General features: G+C 32.5%; 2 protein-coding genes across 3 annotated transcripts; one reads left to right on the top strand and one right to left on the bottom strand.

Annotated features, from left to right (window-relative positions):
- The first annotated feature begins 336 nt into the window (after positions 1 to 336).
- LOC106121196 (aminopeptidase N) lies at positions 337 to 13,170 on the top strand. The gene is made up of 13 exons (XM_013316724.1): positions 337 to 856; positions 4,224 to 4,397; positions 6,142 to 6,459; positions 7,138 to 7,327; positions 7,522 to 7,781; positions 8,159 to 8,351; positions 8,594 to 8,780; positions 9,547 to 9,644; positions 10,058 to 10,246; positions 11,036 to 11,208; positions 11,349 to 11,471; positions 11,923 to 12,001; positions 12,269 to 13,170. Exons 1-13 carry the CDS (start codon positions 396 to 398, stop codon positions 12,395 to 12,397), a joined length of 2,574 nt encoding a protein of 857 aa, XP_013172178.1. The 5' UTR covers positions 337 to 395; the 3' UTR covers positions 12,398 to 13,170.
- A 1,745-nt stretch (positions 13,171 to 14,915) lies between these two features.
- Positions 14,916 to 23,993, bottom strand: LOC106120806 (membrane alanyl aminopeptidase). 2 transcript variants are annotated; one of them, XM_013316258.1, is made up of 14 exons: positions 23,307 to 23,993; positions 19,875 to 20,027; positions 19,486 to 19,773; positions 18,601 to 18,781; positions 18,113 to 18,390; positions 17,848 to 18,022; positions 17,532 to 17,715; positions 16,929 to 17,032; positions 16,515 to 16,709; positions 16,163 to 16,350; positions 15,827 to 16,003; positions 15,597 to 15,743; positions 15,340 to 15,418; positions 14,916 to 15,153 (listed from the first exon to the last, which is right to left on the bottom strand). In XM_013316258.1, exons 1-14 carry the CDS (start codon positions 23,882 to 23,884, stop codon positions 14,941 to 14,943), a joined length of 2,940 nt encoding a protein of 979 aa, XP_013171712.1. In that variant the 5' UTR covers positions 23,885 to 23,993; the 3' UTR covers positions 14,916 to 14,940. The 2 variants fall into 2 exon arrangements, with proteins under 2 accessions (XP_013171712.1, XP_013171703.1); XM_013316249.1 differs by lacking the exon at positions 23,307 to 23,993 and adding an exon at positions 20,236 to 20,893.
- Positions 23,994 to 24,359: the final 366 nt, after the last annotated feature.

The raw sequence follows: 24,359 nt of genomic DNA, 5'->3' as shown, positions 1-24,359 counted from the left end.
ATAGAACCCTATTTATGTCATGGCTTAATTTATGACAACAAAAACCATTAAAAATCGCATTAACTTACCATATTACGTCAAAAATATGCACATAAAAGTTTATAGCAACAAAAAAGTAAAACCAGCCAGATACTAAAACAAAAAAAATCGCTAAACTTACATACTTGTACGTAAGTTTACGTCTATTTAACCAGATAATGAAGAGCCATGTTAGTGTACTGTGTTACCGAAAATTGGCCGTTAATATGCGATGAAAAGGAGGCAGGGGAGGTCTTATTATGCTGGTCAATTTTGGCGCCAAGGCAATGGCCAGTGCGAAATACAAAACGCAGTAATACGCGCGTCGCGCGAGGACGTGTCTATAACTTTAGTTCGAAATTTGAAAATTAAAAAAAATGTTCCTTTCCATTTTTTACTTTTTAATTTTTTGTACAACGATTCAAGGAAGTTTCGTAGACGAAGAATGTTTAAACTACACGGTGTATCCAGTGCAATATGAAATAACAATAATACCTTATATTTTTAAAACCGGTGATTCTTATTACGATTGCAATATGGTTGTTACTATAATAGCAAATGCCCCGAATGTTAGAGTCATAGAAATGGACGCGAGGGATTTGGACATAAGGCGAGATTCTATAAAAGTGCTTGATGGAGATTTAGACTTAGTGAACAAACATAGACCTTACGAAGTCGACAAAGTCAGAGGCAAACTGTATATATATTTAGCTGATTCTTTAAAACAGTATAATGTATATAAGACTCAATATTTATTGAAAATATCATTTAATAAACGTTTGAAGAAAGAAAGTGATGGAATATTTACATTGGATTATAATGAAGATGGTACTACCAAGTAAGTAAAATATTTCTAAGTTTCCAAAACATGATTTGATTTCATTAATAGAGTTCAAATTTTTTCGTATAAATTTTACAAAAAAAAAAAAATTTTTTTTAACAAAATTTTAAATTAAAAATATTTCATTAAATTTTGTCTGGTCTATCTCTCTCTGTCTCTCTCTCTCTCTGTGCATCGTTTCTTCATTACTATGAATCGCGGCCTCTCCTCTATAACATCAAAAGTTGGGTTTTCATCTCTGTGCCGTTCTCAGCGATCTTAAGGTCTCTAATCTCGAAATCTCGAATGTCTCAGTGTGAACATGAGTGTCTCTAATTGAAGAAAAATTTGCGACACAATAATTAGTGTCAGGACTACAAAATACAGATATCAGTCAGACATTCCTGTCGGAATTTATGTCGTGTTTAAAAAAAAATATAAAATGACGGTTTAATGTTATATACTAAATCGATTTTACTGTTTCATATAATTTTAAATTATGAATGGCCAACGCAATCGCAGCGTAATACTTATGAATTAAATATACCACATCGTGTTATGACAATGAGACTAAAAATAATATCTTCTGTTTGTATGCGCATGCGTCTTTGTTGTCTATAAAATTAATCGTAATTTATTTTTTTTTATTAAAAGGTAGCAAAAGAGCAACTGGCCTGAATTCGCCGAAATGGCGAAGCGGCCGGCTAAAACAATGATAAAATAAATGTATTATTAAACAAATAATATTAGTTTAAGAGGCGAATTTCATGGATGCTAAATTCAGTTTTGTTTGCAAGTAACTAAAGTAAATTTGTTAAAAGAACTTGTTCTTTTTAAAAACCTAGAAATTGTAGCTAACGCATAGAAAAATGTAGCCTATAGATAGAATCATATTGTTAGCAAGGTTTTCTGATCTATCAGCTGTAGTTATTTCGTATTTTATAGAAAAATAAATAATTTTAAAATACGTATAAATGCAGACGAGGTTCACCTTGTTCGCCTACATTGTTATGGGTTTGCGCGGGGGCGATTTTTACAACACTTCCTCGATTTTAACTTGGAATTAACGCAGTAAATGCAATAAAATTACGATATAGTTAACGTGGGAGACTGCCTTGTAGTTTTTTTTTAATTGTTTGCTTAATTTATATTATAACTAGCGGTCGACCGCGACTCCGTCCCTGCGGAATTAAAAAAAAATCATAGTGGCTAATGTGTTCTTTCAATCTATATGTATGCCAAATTTCATCGTGATACGTTAAGCCGTTCTGGAGATACCTTCAAAAGAAACATCCATCTAAACAATCGGATTTATTATATTAGTAAGACCTAGATGCTCTTGAAATATATTTTCGTATAGAAATAAATAACAGACAAGTTATAAATAAAAAAAAAATATTGAGTAATTATCTCAACCTCTGTCTGTAAATGGCAATATTAACTATATCTTTAGAAGATTTTGTGTAGTTTATTGCAGTTGTATTCACAGTTGTACTGAACTTGAATGTCAACTGCAATTATTACAAACGATTCAACGGACGCATCACTTACGTAAACCCATTACAGTAATAACGAACTACAAATTCAAGGTCAATAAATACTGAAAAATATAATTCGTGTTAAATTAGAGCAAAAAATAAAACGTGACTAAAAAAACAACGTAAAAAAACTGAACTAATTTTATCTATGAAATTCATCACAAATATATTCGAACTTGTGATCCGGTATATAATAAATTCCAGCTTGATACCTTCACGCATTTTTTGAGAAAACTTGACAGGCGGACGGACGGACAACAAAGTGATCCTATAAGTGTTTCGTTTTTTTCCTATGAGGTACGGAACCCTGAAAACACTGTATAATATGAATAAATAAATTTACAAAAGAGGAATCAGTACTTTGTAAACAAATGTAACCTTCATTGAATTGCTTCCTGTCATCAAGACGCTTTGGGAGTTACTTTATAGCCCTAATGTTACGGCTCGTTAGCTTCATTCAACAATAACCTCTCCCTTTATTACATACAAATGTCAAATACTTATAACCCTTAGACTTTTCTTGTAAGAACTTTGTATATTCAAAAGAAGTCTATTTGAATTTTATCTGTGAACTGAACTTCGTTGAACTAAGCTATACAGAACAATGATTTAAATTGAATTCAAACAATCCCACTTTATGACTCAAAATTTTGAGACATGCTATATTTTAGCGGAAAAAATCAAGTCGCATTACCTTTTCTTGCATCTAATCTTAAATAAGCTATATATTCAATATTTCTTTATTGGGTTCAGTGGGCCGACCTACAACGAATATATGTTTCAAATATTCGTTCGCCATCGTATCATCATCGACAAAATTTTTACTAAAATTTGTTCATCGCGCCATCCTAATACTAATTCAGACATCTTAATTGATGATGCGTTTGTCGCAAATTTTCGTGCTAGGCCCACCGTGTTTTCGGCAATAAAACTAAACTGCTAACGTTGCCTAGGCAACAAAGTGCTAATGTCTGAGGTAAGCAATGTAAATGAGAACCAATGGGGAAAATAACATAATGATTCTAATTAAAGTCGATAGACCAAGTCTGTCTATAGCAAAAAATATTCTTGACAGTGAACGGAATCAAGGTTTAAAAATGTAACTATTTATGAATAGAACAAATTGTTTTGGATCTAGACAGGTCTTTTGGACCTTTAAAGTACAACAGGCAAATACTATCGTCTATAGCAGAACAGACGAAGTACATACGCTCAGAAGCGATTCTATAACGAACTTCTAAAACGTATAGAACTAACAATAATTTTCGATAAATCACGTGATTGTCGCACGTAAGTTGCATACATTTTTGAAATTCATTATGGAATCGCGTCGGAGTGAAATCATTTTGTCTAGCCCCGCTGTATAGATTTGTGTACTATGTATGGCCTGCTTTACCAATCAAGTACAAAGAGCTTTTTCTTTTCTATCTTAAATCTCTTAATACAATCATGCAATCAAACACTTTATGGTTACATTATCCTAAAGTGCGTATTAGGAGTTACTATGGATCTCTAATTCGTCAAACGGGTTCTTTGTGATACAATTGAAGTGCATATTAGTCGCGCGTCGCTGGTTCTAAGACGGCCTTGTGACATCCGCGTGGGCGACCAGTTTGTCTCGTGCTCCATATCGGGAGACGTTTTACGTGGAACGTAGTATACACAGATAAAAGGCCTAGCTATCTAGTAGTTAACAAATGCAGTTTGTCTTAAAATATTCCTAATTTATTGTTAAAATGTACATTATGCTTTACCACGATCAAATGGAATCTTGCTTTTCATTGTTGCCTCAAATTTACGCAGTGTTTACTAAGATATATTTATTTATTAAGGACGCTTTCTTCCAGATATTTGTACACAACACGTCTGTCACCTAACAAGGCGAAATATTTCTTTCCCTGCTTTGACAATCCGCGCTTCGAGGCTGTCTTCAAATTCAAAGTCTTTCTGCCACCATCAAGAGTCGACATGCAAAACTCAAACACAAGTTTGGTAATATCTCAAGAGCAACGTCATTACACGTAAGTCAATTATATGCCCTATTATTATATTTTTAATTACATTTAAAATAACTTAATCAGTAGTCCATGTGTTCTTCCAGACTATGTTCTACATCTATGTATGCCAAATTTCAACGAAATCCATACAGCCGTTTATGAGATATCTTCTTAGAAATATCCATCAATCTATCCGTCCATCTAAAGATTTTATAATATTAGTAAGCAGTAAGATTTTTAAAAGCATAGAAAAATCTTTGGAATGATAATAGTACATTGTTGCATCATTCAAATTGCTTTTAACGTGCATTAAAACGATATTAGTTTAGTTATTATGTTTTGCGGTGTGTGGTTGACATATAATCTGTGGAATACAATGTGAAATAGCTAGTCAAGTGTTTATGTCTAGAACTTTTAATGTAAGGAAACAGTCAGATAATGAAAATACTAGAACACTTTCACCTGGTTCGATATGCTTAACTCCACAACCGTGCGGTATTCGCGAAGCTTCCTGCCTCGCACTCGTTGTGGAATGGTCTATCCTCGACGGTATTTCCAAATGCTACGACTTAGGTCTTTCAAGAAAAGAGCGTATCACCATCTCAAAGGCCGGCAACGCATCTACGGTTCCTCTGGTATTGCTGATGTCCATGGGCGTCGATAAACACCTCGGTGTCCCCGCTGCTGGTTTGCCCTCTTCTCTTAAAAAACTAATTCATTCTTCACAATACTATTTAATGTTAAAAACAGGAACAATGACTTAAATTCTTTATCATCTGAACAGTTTTAGTCGTACTAGCTGCTATGAACACATACTGATGCTGCGATTCCCCTGTTGTTGTCTAAGTTCATTTGATCATTTAAAATTAGCCGCTACTCTGAAAATTTGCTCCATCTAATAAAATAATAAGTCCTGATATAACAATTAAGGCAATCAATTCTCTAAGTCACTTCCATATTTGTTCTTGACTTACAAATTGTCCGGGTGTTCGGAGATACTGAGCGACGTTCCGGTTACAAAGAAACCACATTAATTGACACAATTCCCAGTGACCACTCGATCACCTAATACGGTTTAATGGACTGTGTACGATCAGACTGTAAGCGAAGAATGCCACATTTAACAACTCAATGGACAAATACTCTTACTATGGGTTTCTGACACTAAATCCCCGTTTAAAACATATTGCTATCTCTACTTTGTCAAAGAGAAAAAGAGATTTTAATCTTAGAAGTAAACGGTTAGAAATGTTATAAAAAAAAACTAGAAGCAATTGACTTACTAAAGAGAGAAACACCTCAAGACTCACCCCACCCCACTCTAGACCAAAACTATTGTATAAAAGTTTCATTTTAAAATACTTTTAGTACACTCTTTATTTCAGACGTTAATCTAACAGTATGACCGCACCTTTATATGTTTTATTGCTATTTATTTAGCCAGTACTCTTAACAGTATGACCACACCTTTATATGTTCAGTGTACAATTATAATCAGGGAAAGCCGACAACTTTTTCTTATTCTCAGAACTTGTGTCTATATTAAGCCATAGAGAAAATTGAAATATCTGTCCAGCAGACTACTCAAAGAGATAAATAATTGAGACAATTATAAGTTTGTATTACTATAAGAAGTGTACTTTCTTTTTTTAATGAGGCACAGATAACTTATAAGATAGAGGAATTAACGAAGAGTCTTTAAGGATTATTCATGGTCAATACTGACGTTATCAATGAGACGTGGGTAAAATATAATTTTTTTTTACAGGGCTAGTAACAACTACCAAATATACGAATATATACCGTCACCACAAGTTGCGTTGTACCAAGTCGGTTTTCATCATTCGAATTTTGGTAATCGCCGCGTCGTAGCCACAAAAACCAATGACACATTAATTGTCTGGGCACCAATATCTACACTAGAGAACTATAATTACATACTCCAATTCGGAGAGTCGATTATAAATCTTATCCACGAATACGCAACCATCAATCGACCGCTTGTGTTCGGTCCGATTAATTTAGTGGCCGTACCATCCATCCTTAATGGATACGAGATAGGAAGTTGGAATCTCTTGACCAATGGGTAAGTGTAATTCATATATTTTATGAGTGCTTTTGATATTACTGTATTCAAGATTTATGGATCATCAATCGGTACTGCTTTGCGACACGTCACCTTTGATGAAATCCATCCATATTCCAGAGGCTAACGTAATACTACATCTTAATAAATTTGTAGGATTGAAAACCTTATTATTAATGCTTCAATTGCTAAGCATAATAGGGGAAAAACCAAAAACGTCGATATTCCATAGAAATATTTACAATGTTATCGTTTTCTATTCATCTTGAGTGTTATTCTGAAAATTTGCTCTTCCCAAATAAACATTGCGAGCAGAAATTTTAAACAAAACATTGATGCTTACGTTACGACTAACCTTGGCACTGTTGACCTCGACAATTCTTTAAGATGTTAGTGAAAGCAGATTTATGCATACATTAATTTTATCTAACTGAACGATGTCTGTAAACACACGATTAATTGTAATAAAAATGATTCATTATTTAAGTGATAAGGAAAATAAAGTGAGGAAATGTCGAATACATAAACTGACAAAAAGTATTTAATTTTTGAGTTATTTTGAAAACTTTGAATATTAACGCCTGCTAAACCCAGATTTAAATTTACTGGTCTATTAATACGCTCATGCCCCTGTTGACTTAAACACTGTAACTAATCGAATACTATTGATTGATTCAGAGACAACAGACTGATGTACATGCCACAGCTGACTAGTATAAAGCAGATGGAGCTGATGAAGTTTGAACTCGCACAGCAGCTGAGCAGGATATGGCTTGGAAATCCCGGAGAGCCCGAGAGAACGAGGTGGAAAGAAGAATGGTTCAAAGAAGGGGTTGCTACGTATTTAGCATATTATTTGTTAGCTCAGGTAATGCACATACAAAAAATGAAATGTAAATCACACGGACTGATAGAACTAAAACAATTTAGTACAGTTAAGGAACATAAATATATATTTCTGAAGTCGAAAATTCAATCCAATTGTATATTTCACTTATTGTTCCAAATTCTGAAAAGACTGCTGCTTCTATACTACTGTAGGTTTGTATGTTAATATTTCAGTACAATCACGGGGAGCAAACTCTAGGACAAAGTTCACCGATAGGTAAATACGGCCTCGAGATGAAGCACAAGGCGATGTTAGTGGATTGGTACCACAGTACGCCAGCATTGGCAACTTTCAACAGAACCCTGGCTATCGAAATACCTTCAAGATACAAAAGCCTAGTGACAACGAAGACCGCTTCAATACTATGGATGGTCGAGAATTGGCTGGGATCAGAAAAGTTTCAAAAGGCATTAGTAAGATACATTAATTCAAGGTACGTTTGGTTAACTACACTTAAAATTATCTATGACTACAAGTGTAATAACGTTGTTTATTTCGTATTAATAAGTTATGAGTGTTGAACAATATATAGGTCAAGATCATTTTGATAACCGTGAAGTGCGCTGATCTATATGTGCACAATCGTTATACTAAACTCAAAAATAAATTTTATGGAGAATTTCCGTTCCATTTCTTTTGCGCTGTTCTATTTGTACTAATGGCGTGGTTTCCGTGTTAGTTACATTTTTTTTTACCTTTTATCCACATCTGAGTTAAGAAATAAAACAATTTGTCTCTCCCTTGCTATCACCTTATCGTAACGACAATTTTTTTTTATTACCATTGTTACACGTGTGTTTAAATATACAGGAGAGGGAAATACATATCTTTGGAAGATTTCATGATAAGCTTGGATCAAGATACGGTGGAATGTCTTCATCAGTTCTTCAACGGTTCCACTGCATCCAGGGTCTTAAAGTCATGGTTCCATCAGGCTGGATATCCTGTTATTAACGTACAGGTTCTCAGAGATAGGAATCCTAATGTAATTCTTCTTAAGCAGGTAAATCAAATTCTATGATTTTTAGCTTTAATTAGTCGCATGGAAATCCAGGACCTTCTTCCTTATTCACAGTATCTTATAAATCTATTTAGTACACTAACCCTGTGTTGGTGGCTTTCATGTTTTACCTGATATTATTTGCCATATCTACTGTTTCCTTTTACATAGATGTGAATTTATTTCAATAGTTCAACAGCTATTATTTTTATGTCTTTAATGGTTAATTTTATTTCTTATTCCAGAGGCAATTTAGCTTCACAAACCTCAATCGTGTGGACTCCAACTATTTGATCCCAGTTTCATACATAATGCAAAACAATGAGAATTGCTTCAATTGCCACCAGCCTCGATTCACTATCGGCATGCAGACGTATTCCTTCGGGGAGAATCTGGATGGTGGTTGGATAATACTTAATAGGAATGCCTCGGGTAATTTTACTACAATATTTGAACCTTTATCATTCATATGTCCGTTTCTACAATTTTCGAAATAAATATGTTAATTTATCTTACTAATATTTTAAATGCGAAAGTTTAGATGGGTGGAAGTTTGTTTGATGATATCTCCGGATCTAACGGATCTTGATCAGATTTGGCAAACATGTAGAACACAGTCTGAAAGAACACATAGGCCACTTATGAAGTTGTTATTAACCGCGCGGACAGAGTCGCCGGCGGCCGCTAGTTGTATATACATAAATGAGATATCCGAGGACTTATGTAAATACTGTTGATAATAACATTGCGTTTCAACAATTTTTATTTATTGACATCTACTATTTATACTACGTATAAAGCCTGAATAACACTAATGCGAAATCTTTAAAAAAATTTAAGGAAAAAATGTAGTTGATGTGAAAAATACGATTGCGAATGTTTTGTTTATTTACAATATTCTTAGAAGAGAACGCTCTTGAATCTGACCTTAAAGCAGTGACGCCGGGTGTGTCATAATCCTTGGCCGAGGTGGATATAATCTGCGGTCTATTTGTGGAACCGTTGCATGAGTTCATGCGTTTATGTGTAAAATCCCGACTTGAGTCAGAAACAGAAACGAACATGTGTTATGTTCTTCATTTCTCCCATCAAAAGTACTATTTTTGTCTTATTGGTGAACATATTACCCTTTTTACCTATATCCTATTTTATTTTTCTAATATAGGTGATTTCTTTGTTATTATTTTATAAATTTCAGGATATTATCGTGTGAACTACGATACTTACACGTGGAGACTTATTGCGAAAACATTAAAGGAAGACCATCTTGCTATTGACGAATTGAACAGAGCACAGGTATGTTTTAAATTTTGTTGTATACAAAAAAATATATACCAAAAATAAGCGTTTGTTTCGAAAATCTACAAAGAAACGAGATTATTACCAGGATTAAGCTATTGAGTACCTGATATTACTCATTTATTAAAAATGCTATCGTGCAAATATATCGGAACCTCTAACAGATTAATCGTGGTAAGAATCTCCTTTCTTAGGAACTATATGTTGATAAAAACCACGAAAATTAAAACCATAAAATTGTTTATAAAAGTTTTAAAATATTGTTTGTTATTTTTGCCTCTGTACTACCGCCATCTGTTGTTTGAAACTAGCAACTACTCTTATATTCAGCTGCGGTGGAAAGTAAATTGATTATTTACAAAACAGGTAATGAAGTTCTTCCTTTTGTAATATTATAATCGTTGTTACAGATTGTTAACGACGTATTTGCGCTATTTAGCGCTGGGGATTTGGATATAAACATCGCCATGACAGTTCTGGATTATCTCAATGAAGAATTGAGCGACGTAGTTTGGGATGCTGCTGTTGATGGTTTTAATTTGTTGAAGATAGATGGCGCTAATTGTCATATGACAAAGACCTTGTATCAAGAATGGCAGGTACTACAGTACAAATAATAACCGAAAAACAAAACTATTATTTTTTCTAATAGTTGGGTCTGTTTCGTATTTAACACCAATATTATTAAAGTAGGAATAGTTAAACTTCATGAATAGTATGTTTAAATACTAGCAATTTCATTTGTTTATACTCGGCTTTATTGGTTTTATCATTGTCGACAAAAACAATTGAAGTTCGTATTAATATTGTTTTGTACGTGGCCTTTATTCTATTGTACTCGACAATCACATTGTAAACTACTAATAAAAAATTAAGATAATTTAAAAAAGTATGTTATATGTTCGAAATTCAAATCACTTAAAGTTTGTTGTTTTTACCCGACTGATTTAGGATGGTTATTGACGAGTGAGGTGTACTTTCGTGTTTCGTCCTCAGTAAAGCCAACGTCCGTGACTCAGGGGTTAAAGCACTTGACTTGTAATCTGCAGGTCCTGGGTTCGAACCCGCCATGTACCAATGTTTTTTTGATTTAAATATGTACATTTATCCGACGTTCTTAAGGTGAAGGAAAACATTATGATGCCACCTGCAAATATCTGCGAAGAAATTTAAAGATATGTGTGTAGTGAACTTGCACTTGGCCAGCGTTTTGACTATGGCTTAGTCTCCCCTAACTTATGGTAGGCTCCGAGCCCGTCAGGCCCCACTGTACGTCGTTGTCACTGTCTGTCACGTCACTGTTACGTATACTGAGCTGATGATGATGATGAAAGCCACTCAGGGATCCTGATTTATTTTTAAATAGTATTAATTATTAAATATTACAGGAATTTATGCGTTCAAAAGTAGCCGCATTGTACAAACGATTAATAGACAACCGCGACCAACGTCCGAACATACGACTCTTCAGAAGTATTGTTGTTGATTTTGCCTGCACCCTCAGATATGAACCATGCTTGAACTACATGAGAAAGATTCGTGCACCGCTCGAGAGACAGAGGTACTGTGAAAATCTTTACAAACTTCAGCAAGAAATACATTGGTTTTTTTGTCATATTTATTAAAAGGCTTGTTTGTGTTTGTCATAATTTAAATATGTTCTAACTACATCTAAATAACCAGTAAAATAATTGTTTTCAGAATTAATCCAGATTTCCGAGAAACGTATTACTATGTATTTCAAAGCGAATCAAATGATAATATCGGAAGTGAGGGCCTGAATCGCTGCGAATTTGAGGAGAAAATCAACGCAGAACATAAATTGTTAGTTACATCTATACTAATATTATAATAAAGCGGAAGAGTTTGTTTAAACTCGGTAATCTCAGGAACTACTGGTCCGATTTGAAAAAATCTTTTTTTGTTAGATAGTCCATTTATAGAGGAAGGCTTTAGGCTTTATAACATTACGCTGCGACCAATAGGAACAAAGCGTCAGTGAGAAATGTTGCAGAACAATATTCACATTTTGAGGACTTTCGTTGTTGTTTCGTTTAAGTTACTGAAAAAATATTTATGAAATAAACCAACGTGAGCAATCAAAAGATAATCGCGATCGTGTTTACGACAACCACGAGAACGAAGTTGCGGCCACAGCTAATGTTAAAATAAAATACGTGAAGGGTTATACGTAATTACTATTCTAGGTCTAGACAATAACGGATTGAGATGTAATTAGTTTACTTTTTTAATTATTCTATCTGTTAAATTTTAGGCGGGAACAGAACAGATTTATGTACAGAATACCCATGGGAACTCCTCGGCCACAGGAACTTGTGCGTTCAACGACTGAGGTAAATGTAATTTGCTGGAATTTTTTTTATAAAAATATAAGACTTAATAATCTTTTCCGTCAAATTTTGCTTAGTTTTTATCTATTTACTTTTGTGGTGACACATTTAGAATTACTTATTAAGATTCTATATCAAAATTATTGTTATTATCAGAAAAGGGGTGGTACTTACTTCCACACTGACAGAAACACACTTAAATTAACACTAAGGGACTACTATTATACTTATCTGACTGTGCGACTTAATCTACTTTTTATCTCTTTCCAGTTCGTGATAACCACCGAATCTTCGACAACTGCACAAACTTTAGTAGCAGGACCCGGAGGATCTGCTTCTATAATCTCTTCCTTGTTAACTACAATCTTATTATTATTAATAACTATTATTATTAGATAAAAAAGATTTAGATAAATTACTGGATAAATGGAAACCAATTAAGTATTTCTGAGACGTATTATTTCATTTAGTATGTCAAATTTGAAGACTTCTCAATAACGAACCGCCTGTAAAAACAATCTGCCATCTTTCTCATATTCTATGAAAAAAATAGAGAAAACAATATTATTTTTTGTGCAAGTGTTTGATCACGCGTATTAAAATGTGTTTTTGTGCCTGTTTAGCACAAAAAATGTTATTTTGTAGAGTCAATTTCATAGATCACCTTTGAAAAATCATTAAATGTAACGTTCAATCAATTTTTTGAACTCAAAAGTGCTAAATTGCAAATTTTTTTTAAGTTTCGGTTACATATTTAAATTAATGGCCACCATTAATCCTTGTTGCAATGTTGCGTCATTGAACCCTTTTATACTATGTTACAAAAAAATGTTACAAAAAACCGCTGTGTTACAAAAATTATGTTACAAAAAATTTTTTCTTCAAATTTTTTTTGATGTCTGTATCGATTCATTAATTCTAATCGATATTTTCAAGGACACCTAACCTAACTTTGAAGCTTAAAATAATGGACGACAAATGTGTTCTATTAAATTAGCTTAACTGTTGTATCAAGTATTACGAGTATTAATATTGCAAGCGCTGCCATTACTAAGACTAACTTATTTTAATAATAATATTATGTAACTAAAAAAAACTTGCTAAATTATTTTAATCACATTCCTAATTTTACTCAGTTTATTTATTGGCTTGCTTTTTAATAAAAAGAATTAATTAAAAAAAAAAATTGCACTACGTAAATTCATAAACGAGGTTCAGGCTAAGCGCCATCTGCGCTCGGCCACCTCAAGCCCGGTGAAACTGTAAATGCCTCCTCAAGGCAAACAGTGACTACTCAGTCACAAAAAAAAGCACTACGTAAAGTGAAAAAAAATTGCGTCGGAAACTTTTTAAGCAATTTTTTCTTAGATTAAATAAATAATTATGATATCGATATTATTGTATTTGTCTATAAATCTAGTCAATTTTTATTTATTTAATGTTAATTCTTATTTATTTAACTACGAATAATACTTATTTCATATTGATTGGAATATTTATAAACTACGAACAAATAATTTATTATAAAAATATTAAACTTAAACGAAGATATTAGTTTTATTTATTACTAGCTATCGCCCGAGACTCCATCCACGTGGAATAAAAAAAAACATTACAAACCGCCGACGTATTCTTCCAGACTATTTTCTATATCTATGCCAAATTTCATAAATATTCCTTCAGCCCTACATCTTAAAATTCGCATATATAATATTAGTAATCCCCCATCAAAGTTTATTAATACAAAATTAGCTTAGGAATAAGTCTATTTTCATCATCTATATTAAAATGCATTCGAGAAAAGAAAATCGCCATCTTACTACCTATAAGTTTATTAATCACACACAATATGTACATATTACAATTGATAATAAAAAATTATGAATAAAATAAACCTAAATTTGAAGCAAGAGGACGCGTTTGCGACAAATTTAGTTTATAAATAATTAAGTTCTAATTACAATAATTTAATATTATTATTTTAATTAAAAAGCCGTGAGTGATAATGTAGCATAAAAAATATTAAAATTAATTCTTAAATATTATTTTTAATTAATTTATTAATAATAAGCAAATAATAATTAAATTTAATATACTACGTTGTTAATATATATTTACTACTTAGGTACATTATTATAAATAAGTTTTGATTACTTAAGTAAAAAAATATTGTTAACTAACACTTTGTGCAATTCAACATTCAACTCTATTCTACTTTAATTTAAACTTAAAATCCATTAGAAAAATCATATCAACCAATCTAGTTACACATTTGTATAAGAAGAAGTGATTACAAACCAATTCACTCCGTAAATAATTTGCAGTTTAATATCATAAAAATCTTATCAGAAAATGTTTCAAAAATTAATAAATATTTTGTTATAGACATTCGCAATCGCAAATACATTGCCTCTCTTTAGTCAACGGATAAGGGGACACAGAGAAAAAGAATACTTCCTCTTCCTATGCGTCCCCAGCTTCCCCTTTCCTTACATTTCTTATTATAAAAAATTGGGAAAGAAGAGAGGAAAATTAGGCCTCCAACATAGAATAGCATGGTTGTACTAAACCATACTATTGTTTTTTTTGTTAAATCGAAACATTTGAATATGCTGCAAAAATATTTAGGAGCTTATTGAAACCTCATATAATATCTAACCAGATAATATAGAGTTTCGTTTTGTACAATATTTAAGCTTAAAATTAAAAAATGTATTTTTCTACACCTAAATTAATAACATTACTCTTAAGTTATTAGATTAATTAATTAATAGTCTATTAGTTTAAATTCTAAAATATTGCTTATTCCATATTATTATAAAACTTAATTTATATACTTAGTAAATAGTTTCATGAAATAAAATATTCAAGTATTAATAATTAATAATTAATAATTGCTAACTCAAAATAATAATAATTTCTTACTCTAAATAATAATAGAATTAATTATTGAAAATAGTAATAACTAGAGATAGTGTTATTAAAATTGCCGAAACAAATACAGTGGACGCATCATTTTCATCTATCCATTCGTATACATATTCGAGTTGTGCGTTATCCCAATCTACATTTTCATCAACGTGTGATGCTACTCGTTCTGCAAAGTTCTCAGAATCATCCAAGTTGTTGTTCCTTGAACCAGTCCAGTTAATAAACTGAAAACAAAATTAACCCAGATTAGATTTACGTAATTATTATTATGATTATAATTCAGATAAAATAACAATAAACTGCATCTTTTATTGTTAAGAATGAGTTTTAAGATAATTCCTAAATCAATGAAACTGTTTCTATAATACAGCTTAATATTGCAATCTAATTTTTAAAGACTCAAGACTTACGTCAGTTGACAAATCTGCATTCGCCATGTTTTCTCCTAGTGTCAATATAATTTCTTCCAGTTTGTCTGCACCGCCGTACCTATACAAAAAAAAATGTAATAAACATACAACTGAAGATTGGGTAAAAAGCCTGATGACGATGAAACTTCATTTTACTAACTTCTGAAGTTAAATAAGCTTATTTTTATGCCTAATATTTTAGGTCCAAACTTGGTGACTTTTCATAACATTGGAAAAATGATTAAAGAAATACTAACCTATTCCTGATTTCATTTGTTCTCAACGATATGAAGCTGAGAGCTAGCCTTGCGTTCTGATAACTGCTCTCTGCGACTGCTTTGAAGATTCTTACGCTTTCCTCCGCGCTGTACGGGCTATTGTTTGCTACTGTTTCTTCTAAAAGCCTAATAAATTAAAAGAAGTAAAGACAGATTAATTTTTATTAAATTAAAATTGTTTATTTCATTTGATTTTGGATGAAACCTACGTTCTTATAAAACCGGCATCTTGAGAACAGGCCAGTGATTCCAAAATTACGATACGCTCGTAATACGATGGTTCAATTTCCAATCGTTCATATAATGCTGTTCTCGTATCTTCGTCGCCCTCTCTCACCATCGTGCAATAGACCGCTGGTCTCAAATCCCGAGGAATGTCTGGATTTCTAAAATCAAAATTGCAATATTCAAATAATAATTCTCAGATATGATTGGATGATTGTCTTAGATTTTTTTAATTCAATATTTTAATAGATGGAATAGCTTCATTGACGGCATATAGAAATTACTAATACAACTAAATTATGATAGCATTGGAGACTTACACAACTTCATTATTATTAGGATCATAAAACAGGTCAATGGCGACAGCAATACAGGGATCATAGTTAGATCTGCAGGCATGGTCCATCACTAAACCTCTAGTTAGGGATACCATGGCGGGTTCTGTTACACGTTCCGGTTGGAAGCCAATTTCATCTTCAAATGCAACAATTGCTCTTCTCACCATTCTCTGTTATACAACAAACAAGAAATTATATTGATAATCTATCCACTATTCCCGTCTCAATGTCATTAAACTAGGAATATGTTTAGTATCGTAAGCTTTTTATTTTTGTTGTCAGCATAATAATGCCTTGTAACTTTAAACTATCTTAATTAAATTGAATTACTTACCAAATAAATATCCTGATCTAAGTCATCATCTTCTTCAACCATTGCTGTAAGTCGTTTCCTCAAGAAATTCATATTTCTTACGAATGCCTTCCAAACTGCATACTCTGTTTCATGTTCCATAGTGAGAGCGATTCTTAATGCGATTTCATAATCGATTTTACTGGCTCTTGCTAAGTTAAGGGCATCATCCAGTAACTAAAATATTATTATTTGGTATTTTTATAACTTTTGCCATAAGGTTGAAAATGTTTAAGATTTAGATTACTTCCTGCTGTTGCCCGCGACTCCGTGCACGCGTAATTATTAAAAAAATAAGTAGACTGTGTTAATTCGCGAGGACGGAATTTCAGGTAGAAGCTAGGGTCTTAATAAATCTTATCTATGTATTTTATAAATTGCATTGAATGAACTTACTGCAGCGCGGTTCAGCGGATGTATTTGTTCCCTGCGCTCCGGGTCTTCGAGAGCTTCTATCAAATTGTCCCATAAATCTGGATCGTAGTTCACTCGATAATAACCTGTATTTAAAATATATAACATTTTTATATGACCTTTTCAGTACGAGGTTTACGATTATGTTAGTAAAAACAGCTATAATAATATAATTTGTATATTAAATCAATACCGAGTAAAATATAAACAAGACTATGAATTACAATCGTAGATATAATTATCCTTATGAAAGCTTTGCTGTAAAACTTTGTGGGTAACAAATTTAAATCAATATTTATAAATATTTTTCTACTTAAATCTTAACTATGACAGTTGATTGAGTATGGAAGAGTAGTGCACACTGTACCGGCCACTTACAACAGGGGTTAGACAAAATGCATTCGTTTCGAAGTGATTCCATAGCGAACTTCAAAAATGTATGAAACTGACGCGCGACAATCACGTGACTTAACGAAAGTTATTGTCAGGTCTATACATTTATAAATTCGTTATGGAATCGCTTCAGAGGGAATGCACTTTGTCTAACCCCCAAAGGCAGGTTGACGATGATCTTAATAATCTCACCTTGAGCTTGAATGTTAAATATGATCCAGCCTTCTTCATCGATATCCAAATCCAAAGTTGTTGTTCCATCAATAACACTTATTGGATGAATATTATCATCACCAAAGTTTGGATTCTCACTGGTTGTGTATGTAATGGGTATTTCATAGTTCCTTTGTGTAACAGGAGAGAACGCAAAACGCTCCTAAAATATGATTGATATTTGATATTGTAACTTTTTTGATGTATTGAATAGCAGAGCTATTTGGCATCAAATGAACATAGCTACTTTTTTAAACGAAAGAATATCTTTGTACAAAATGTTAACAAAATTTACCTGTGTGATAAGGACACCGCCTTGTCTCAAACCAACGTGAATTGTAGGATAGCCTGTGGCCTGAACCCATGCTTCTAAGAAATCTTGTATATTGCCTATTATTTCAGCACCACCAAATAACCACTCACTGTTAATTGCGTCGTAGAAATTCAATGAATTAACTGTTTGTAAAGATCTGAAAAACATTGAACACGAAAGTTTTAAAATGCACATTTTTGTGCAAATTGGTTTTTAAACCTTACCCTAATTGAATGAATTTGTGTACCTGCTATTGAGGAGTGCTCTAGCAGCTAACTGTATAAAGTCATCATCAGCTCCGCCCAGTACCAATCTTAGCATTCTCATGATAGCGGGAGCTTTGTATTTCAACAAGCCATTAACATTATGTCTTATATCTTCTTCATTAAAAATATCTTCGCTCGGTTCCAGAGCTTGAGTATTGATGTACGCATCTCGCAGGAGACTTTCTTGGATTACTTCAGTTACAAATAATGTGTTCACATCTAGTAAAGCATTATCTGTGTCAAGGGGACCATCTTGGAACTAGAACATACATAAATTACTGATATATTGAAAAGCATTAGCTTTAACTTTGTATAAGATTTAGAAGAAATCTAGCACGGTTTGCCTACAAGCCAGGTTAATTAAAAGTTTCGAAAATTCCTCAAAAATAGTAAAGTCAGTCTTGGGATTTGAATTCTCTTTGATTGAACTAATTATCGAACTTTTTAAAAACTTATGGCAGATACTTACGTCCTTAAGCACTTCGTATCCAGCATATGTTGACAGGCCACTGGTGACCCACTGGAAGCGCCAGTTCTCAGGGTGTATGACGTAACCGAACCATTGCTTCGACATCATCTCGGCTATTCTAGTAAGAGCCAGTTGTCTTTGTTTCACTGAATGGTTAATTTCCATGAATACATACGGTTCCCTAAAATACCATAAATTGTAAAGTCCTCATAAATTTTAAATATTGTTGTTTACTATTATATGTATTTGTAATCCAACCAATATCCATAATTATAAAATTTAAAAATTATATATGTATTGAAACATATAAAATTATATTATGCAACTGTAAAGGTAAAGTAATTATGACATATTATTCATCTTATATAAAAACAAGTACATATTTCCTGGTTATATATTATTGGAAGATGAGCGACTTATGAAAATTCATTGAAGATCATTGAATTATAATAAAAATAGGATATGTATTGGATGGAATACCGCGATAACATACTATCGAATTCAGCGGATATCTTCATCAATTTAATCATGACAATATCACAACGATAAGGTTAAGCATCATAAAAGTTTGAAACGAGATCATCTTTACAATTTACTATGCAATTTAATTTAAAAATTTACTATGTAATGTAAATATCTAGTACTATAATTTTTTGTCAACTTTTAATTAAAAACTATTTTCTCCGAGTTAAATCAACGATAAATTAATTTTTAATTAAATTAAAAGTTATATTTTTTCCATAAAGTCTAACAAAGAATTCTTGGCAATGGTTAATGAAGATATATAATTATACTTTATTTCTCGAAAGCGAGTGAAAGAGAATAAAACATTACTTCGAATGATTCTTTGAATACTAATATGCTACGCAAATATTCACGACTTACCATATGCACACAGTCGACAGCGCATACCAATCTCTGTCAGAATCAGGCAATGCTACAATGTTCATTCTTCCATTTTGATTTAGAATAATTTCAAGATAAGGTTTATTTGTCCATTCGTTCAGTGCATGGTAATAATGATTAATGGCGATAGATGCTTGAGCCTCTTGGTTTAGAACTTGTGGACGTCCGTTCAACACGACATTCGGTGTTGGGAAATAAGCGTTGTTCAGATTGTGAGCCACCATGCCCCATAAATGTGGAGGACCTTGTAAAGGTCTGAAGTGCGTTCTGTCGAAACGTAAAGAAATCAATAGAAATACATTTTTATCTGTCGCGCGATTTCAATCACCATTTAAAAATTTCCATAAAAGGAATAGCAATATACGTACTGACTGTTGTCTTCTAGCATTGAATTCACTACCAAGTTGTCATACTCAACGTTATTAAACGTGAACCTTATTGTGGATGATTGGTTCGGTTCGTCGATACAAGGGAACACTCGTCTTGCATACGTAGGATGTAGGTTCATAGCGAGATAGGTGCTGAAACAATCCAAAAAAATATATAAAATTATCTGTTAATATAAAGTACACAGAGGGGATTTATGGGGTAAGTATTCATTTTGCCATAGACCAGATTTTCCTAAACATATAAAGAAGGTCGTTCGTCCAGGAATAGAAAGAATAGAAACGAAAACAATATACTGATAATTAATTATTAAATGATTTCTAAAGATTGTTTTGAAATTACTTGTCATCATATGATCCTGCATATAATCCGAGTCCATTTCCACTTAATCGGCCATTATATTCTATCACTACTATAAAAGACGAAGCGGTTTGTCTAGGATTAATTTCCAGTCTATTATTCCTGACCCTATGTGGAGTATCGTCAAGATTTGCTTCAGTTAAAATTCCGGTCATAACTCGTGTTATTACCAAATCTTGGAAATGGAATATAATTGCATCTTCCCTTGAATTATGCTGTAGTTGAACTTCCATGAGACTTCTAGCAGTAAAAGTATCACCATCTATTGTTATTTGTATGCTATATTGTCTGACTTCTTGACCTGGTCTGACATTATTTCGTGATGCAGGCGGATCAACACTTCTAGTAGTATCATTACGTGAGTTTGTTCTGTTTAAATTCTTTTTATCTTCATTTATAATACTATCGTTTCCTACAATTAGATTTTCGACATTTAATTTCGGTTTCGATGTGCCTGTAAAACTATCTACAGTATCCGTATTTACGTTAATATTTGAACTCTGTGGTATAGGAAGAGATATCACGCACACTTTCAAAAGTATTGTGGTCACGAAAATGACTAACTTCCATTGTCTTTTACAGGCCATTTTCAATAGTAAAATGACCTAACCGTGTTCCGCCGATCACTGCAAGTAACGTGCAAATAACTAAATCATTAATAACAATAGATTTATAAAATAAGATGGGATACGTGACACAGATAATGTCAACAAATAGAATCAAAAGAGATAAAATCGTAACATTTAAGATGATCTTAAAGTATTTACGTCAAAGAAGCTTTAAAGAGAATTGGTTTTAGGTTTCTGCACATTTTTTATCGTAAAGTGACAAGATGAGCATGTTTTGGTAGCATCTTTAATTGGTAAGTGATTGTCGTAGATCATTTTTATTTTTTTATTTTTTATGATGTTAATAAAAAAACATTTCAAACATTTATAATAGTTACTACTCCTTAAAAAGATGCTGTGTCTTGTTAAGTATTGAGTGTTGGAAAAAGTGTTACCTTTAAACGTCTTTGGCAGTTAGCAAGAATAATAATAAAACTCTGAAAATTATTCCTAAAATACAGTTGTTAGTTTTATCTTAGGATTTTTTGCAATATTATATTTTGCTTTTATATTTTTTCAGGTTAATGGCATTCAAACGCAAAATTGAAATCACCAAGCTTATTTTTTTTTTAATTCTATATTACGATTGTAGAGGCAATACTTAAAAGAACAAAAATTAAGAGCACAATTAAGAACGCACATGTTAAATAATAAATTTGTGCTCGAAAATTTTCACCTGAATAAGATTAACGACGAAAGACAGAAAGAAAGATAATTCTTGGATTGAATCGATGTCATTAAATCCATAAAAGTAAAATTCGTTAGATAGATAGATCGGGAGGATCAAAACGTGGTGCGCCGAACCCATATGAGTCCAGGAAGATGATGATGATGAAATAAAGTAAATTCATAGAGTTGTTTTACTTATTATGCTTTAAGATTTCATCTGGCAATTACGATGGTGATGGCTTTATCTCCCTTATCTTATTTTACTCTTTTTGTATACCCAGCTAGCAACATATTCGTAAAACCTTCTCAGCAACATCTTTGCTTTTCTATTAATCCTATTCTCGTCCTATTTTAAAGTTCCTTGTTTTTCTTTCTCTTTCTTACACAAAAGCTGCCTTAACTAATGAGAATTACATTAATCGAATATTCCTTTTCCTCTTCGTATAATAAAGAATCAGCGTATTCTAAGAACATGTGAAAGTAGTAAGTAATCCATTCACATGTTATAACTTACGCCATTTTTTGGAATCCTTATCGCAAGCCCACATTCCTCGAAGCCATATTTATTGACATTATCTTGAATTTTAACAGTTTATCTGTAAATTTTGAGTGAGCGATTCGTCTTCTTACTTATATTATATCGATACCGACAATATCAACTCAACAGCTCTTATCGAATAAAGGAATAAAATGAAATTCTCGCAAGATTAAGAAACTATACGTCTCTATCTTAAGTGTGTGCGACTTCAAAGCACAGATTCTTCTATATTAAATATTTATTGCGGGAAATTGTATGCCTTTGAACTCTATCCCTTATAACAAAATGTTGATATTTTATTTCTGTATCTATGTATTTTATTATTCTAGAGCGTTAGTGGCTCAGGGGTCAAGCACTTCTGCAATCTGCAGGTCCTGGGTTCGAATCCCGCCATGTACCAATGTGTTTTTCGATTTCCGATTTACATATGTACATTTATCCGACGTTCTGACGGTGAAGGAAAACATCGTGATGCAACCTGCACATGTCTGAGAAGAAATTCAAAGATATGTGTAAAGTCAACCAACCCTCACTGGGCCAGCGTGCCCAAGGGCCGAATCACCCTTAACTTAGGGTAGGCTTCGAGCCCCTCGGTGGGGACGTATAGTGAGCTGATGATGATGATCTATGTATTTTACGTTTAAAAACCTTTTGGTAGCCAAGCTGATCCCACACCTTGTGGGATGCAAGTTAAGTAGAGGGAGAGGGTAGCCTTTTGGTTGTTAGACCACTTTATGGTAGACACACTAAACGTCTCTTGTCATAAATTTCAAGATGTTTTACTATCAAATGTAAGCACGTGACCGTTGCTTATGCATTGATAAGCATCTCAGCATTGCGTCAGTAACTTATCGTGTCAAGAGACTACTAACTTGAATTCGTCTTCTCGAAAACACCGATTTTTTGAAATCACAGTGGTCAATCTTTGAATTGAAGTCATTAGGCGCTATCAAAATAATTATTAAAGTAAAAAAATAATAATACAAGAATAAAAAATAGCAATTTATTCTTGAGACACTAAATTTAAAATTAAAAACACACTAGCAGCATAACGGCTTGAGGTATGGTCTGGTCTACAAGCCATGGTGTTGTTGGTTCGAATCCTTTTTTGCACAAGTACACACTTGTACATCATCTTTAAGTTTTTAGCATAAAAGCTAGCAGATTTAAAGTGGTTTTAAAAAATTAAATATTATAAATAATTAAATTAACACATATAGTATGTTTGAATTACTTACCCGTCGTTAAAATATCTACCAACATACAGACCAAAGCCGGTCTCTTGTAGAGATCCACGATATTCTATTCTAAAATTGTACAAAGTTGCTTCAATGCCAGTACTAATTTCAAGTAATCCGTCATCTACACCAAAATCTGCATTTTGGAAATTAGACCCTCCTGCCATTGAAAACTGAACTGAATCTATAGTTAGACCTTCAACTTGGAAGACGATATCATCTTCTCGTGTACTTGGGTCTTCTACGATCACCTGAGCAAGTAATCTTCCAGTAAACGTGTCACCGTTTCTAGTGATTTCTACATCGTAATTGGACACCGACATTCCTGGTCTGACTTGATTTCTTGATCCTGTATCAGAATTTTTTAAAATATTCTGTTCAGTTTTATCAATCACAACAGTATCATTTGATTCTTTTATTTCCGTTACATTTAAGTTAGCTACTTTAATAATTTCTGGCTCTATTATTAAATCTGGGACTTCAATAATTTGATTTTTAATTGGTAAAGCTGATATTGTTACTATTAATGTTAAATAACTAATTGTTCGTATCACACTCATTTTCACGATTTTTTTCATTTTTACTATATATAATATATCATCGGCACAATATTTGTTGTATCACCGAAGCAGACTTGATTACTTTGATTCTTGATGTCCACTACATCATGATTGATAAAAAACTAAGATTGGGAAAGTTCCGCAATAAACTTATATTCGAATAGCGAGAGTTTTAGTTTAGATAATATATGATATTGTACACTTCATTGCAAATAAAATGATCCAACACATTACTACCAACAATTCAGTACTTTTTTTTCGTTACTTTTTTATTTAATTCATTGATTCAATATATGCTAAAACAAGTAGTAATTTTGCAGTTACGTAAAGTAACATAAAAATCCTATTGAACCCTTTAACTTATTCATGTTTCCAAGAAAATGTCTTATTACTTAGAAATTACCAGAGCAATAAAAAAAAGAAAATTATTTTTTTTGTTTCATTGAACAAATTATTATTCAAATTAATATTAAATTAATATAATGATTCATAT

This window comes from Papilio xuthus, unplaced genomic scaffold (genome assembly GCF_000836235.2).
Source record: "Papilio xuthus unplaced genomic scaffold, Pxut_1.1 DF829129.1, whole genome shotgun sequence".
Classification (NCBI taxonomy): domain Eukaryota; kingdom Metazoa; phylum Arthropoda; class Insecta; order Lepidoptera; family Papilionidae; genus Papilio; species Papilio xuthus.
The sequence above is the reverse complement of the archived record's forward strand: the minus strand, read 5'-3'. Positions and strand labels throughout refer to the sequence as shown.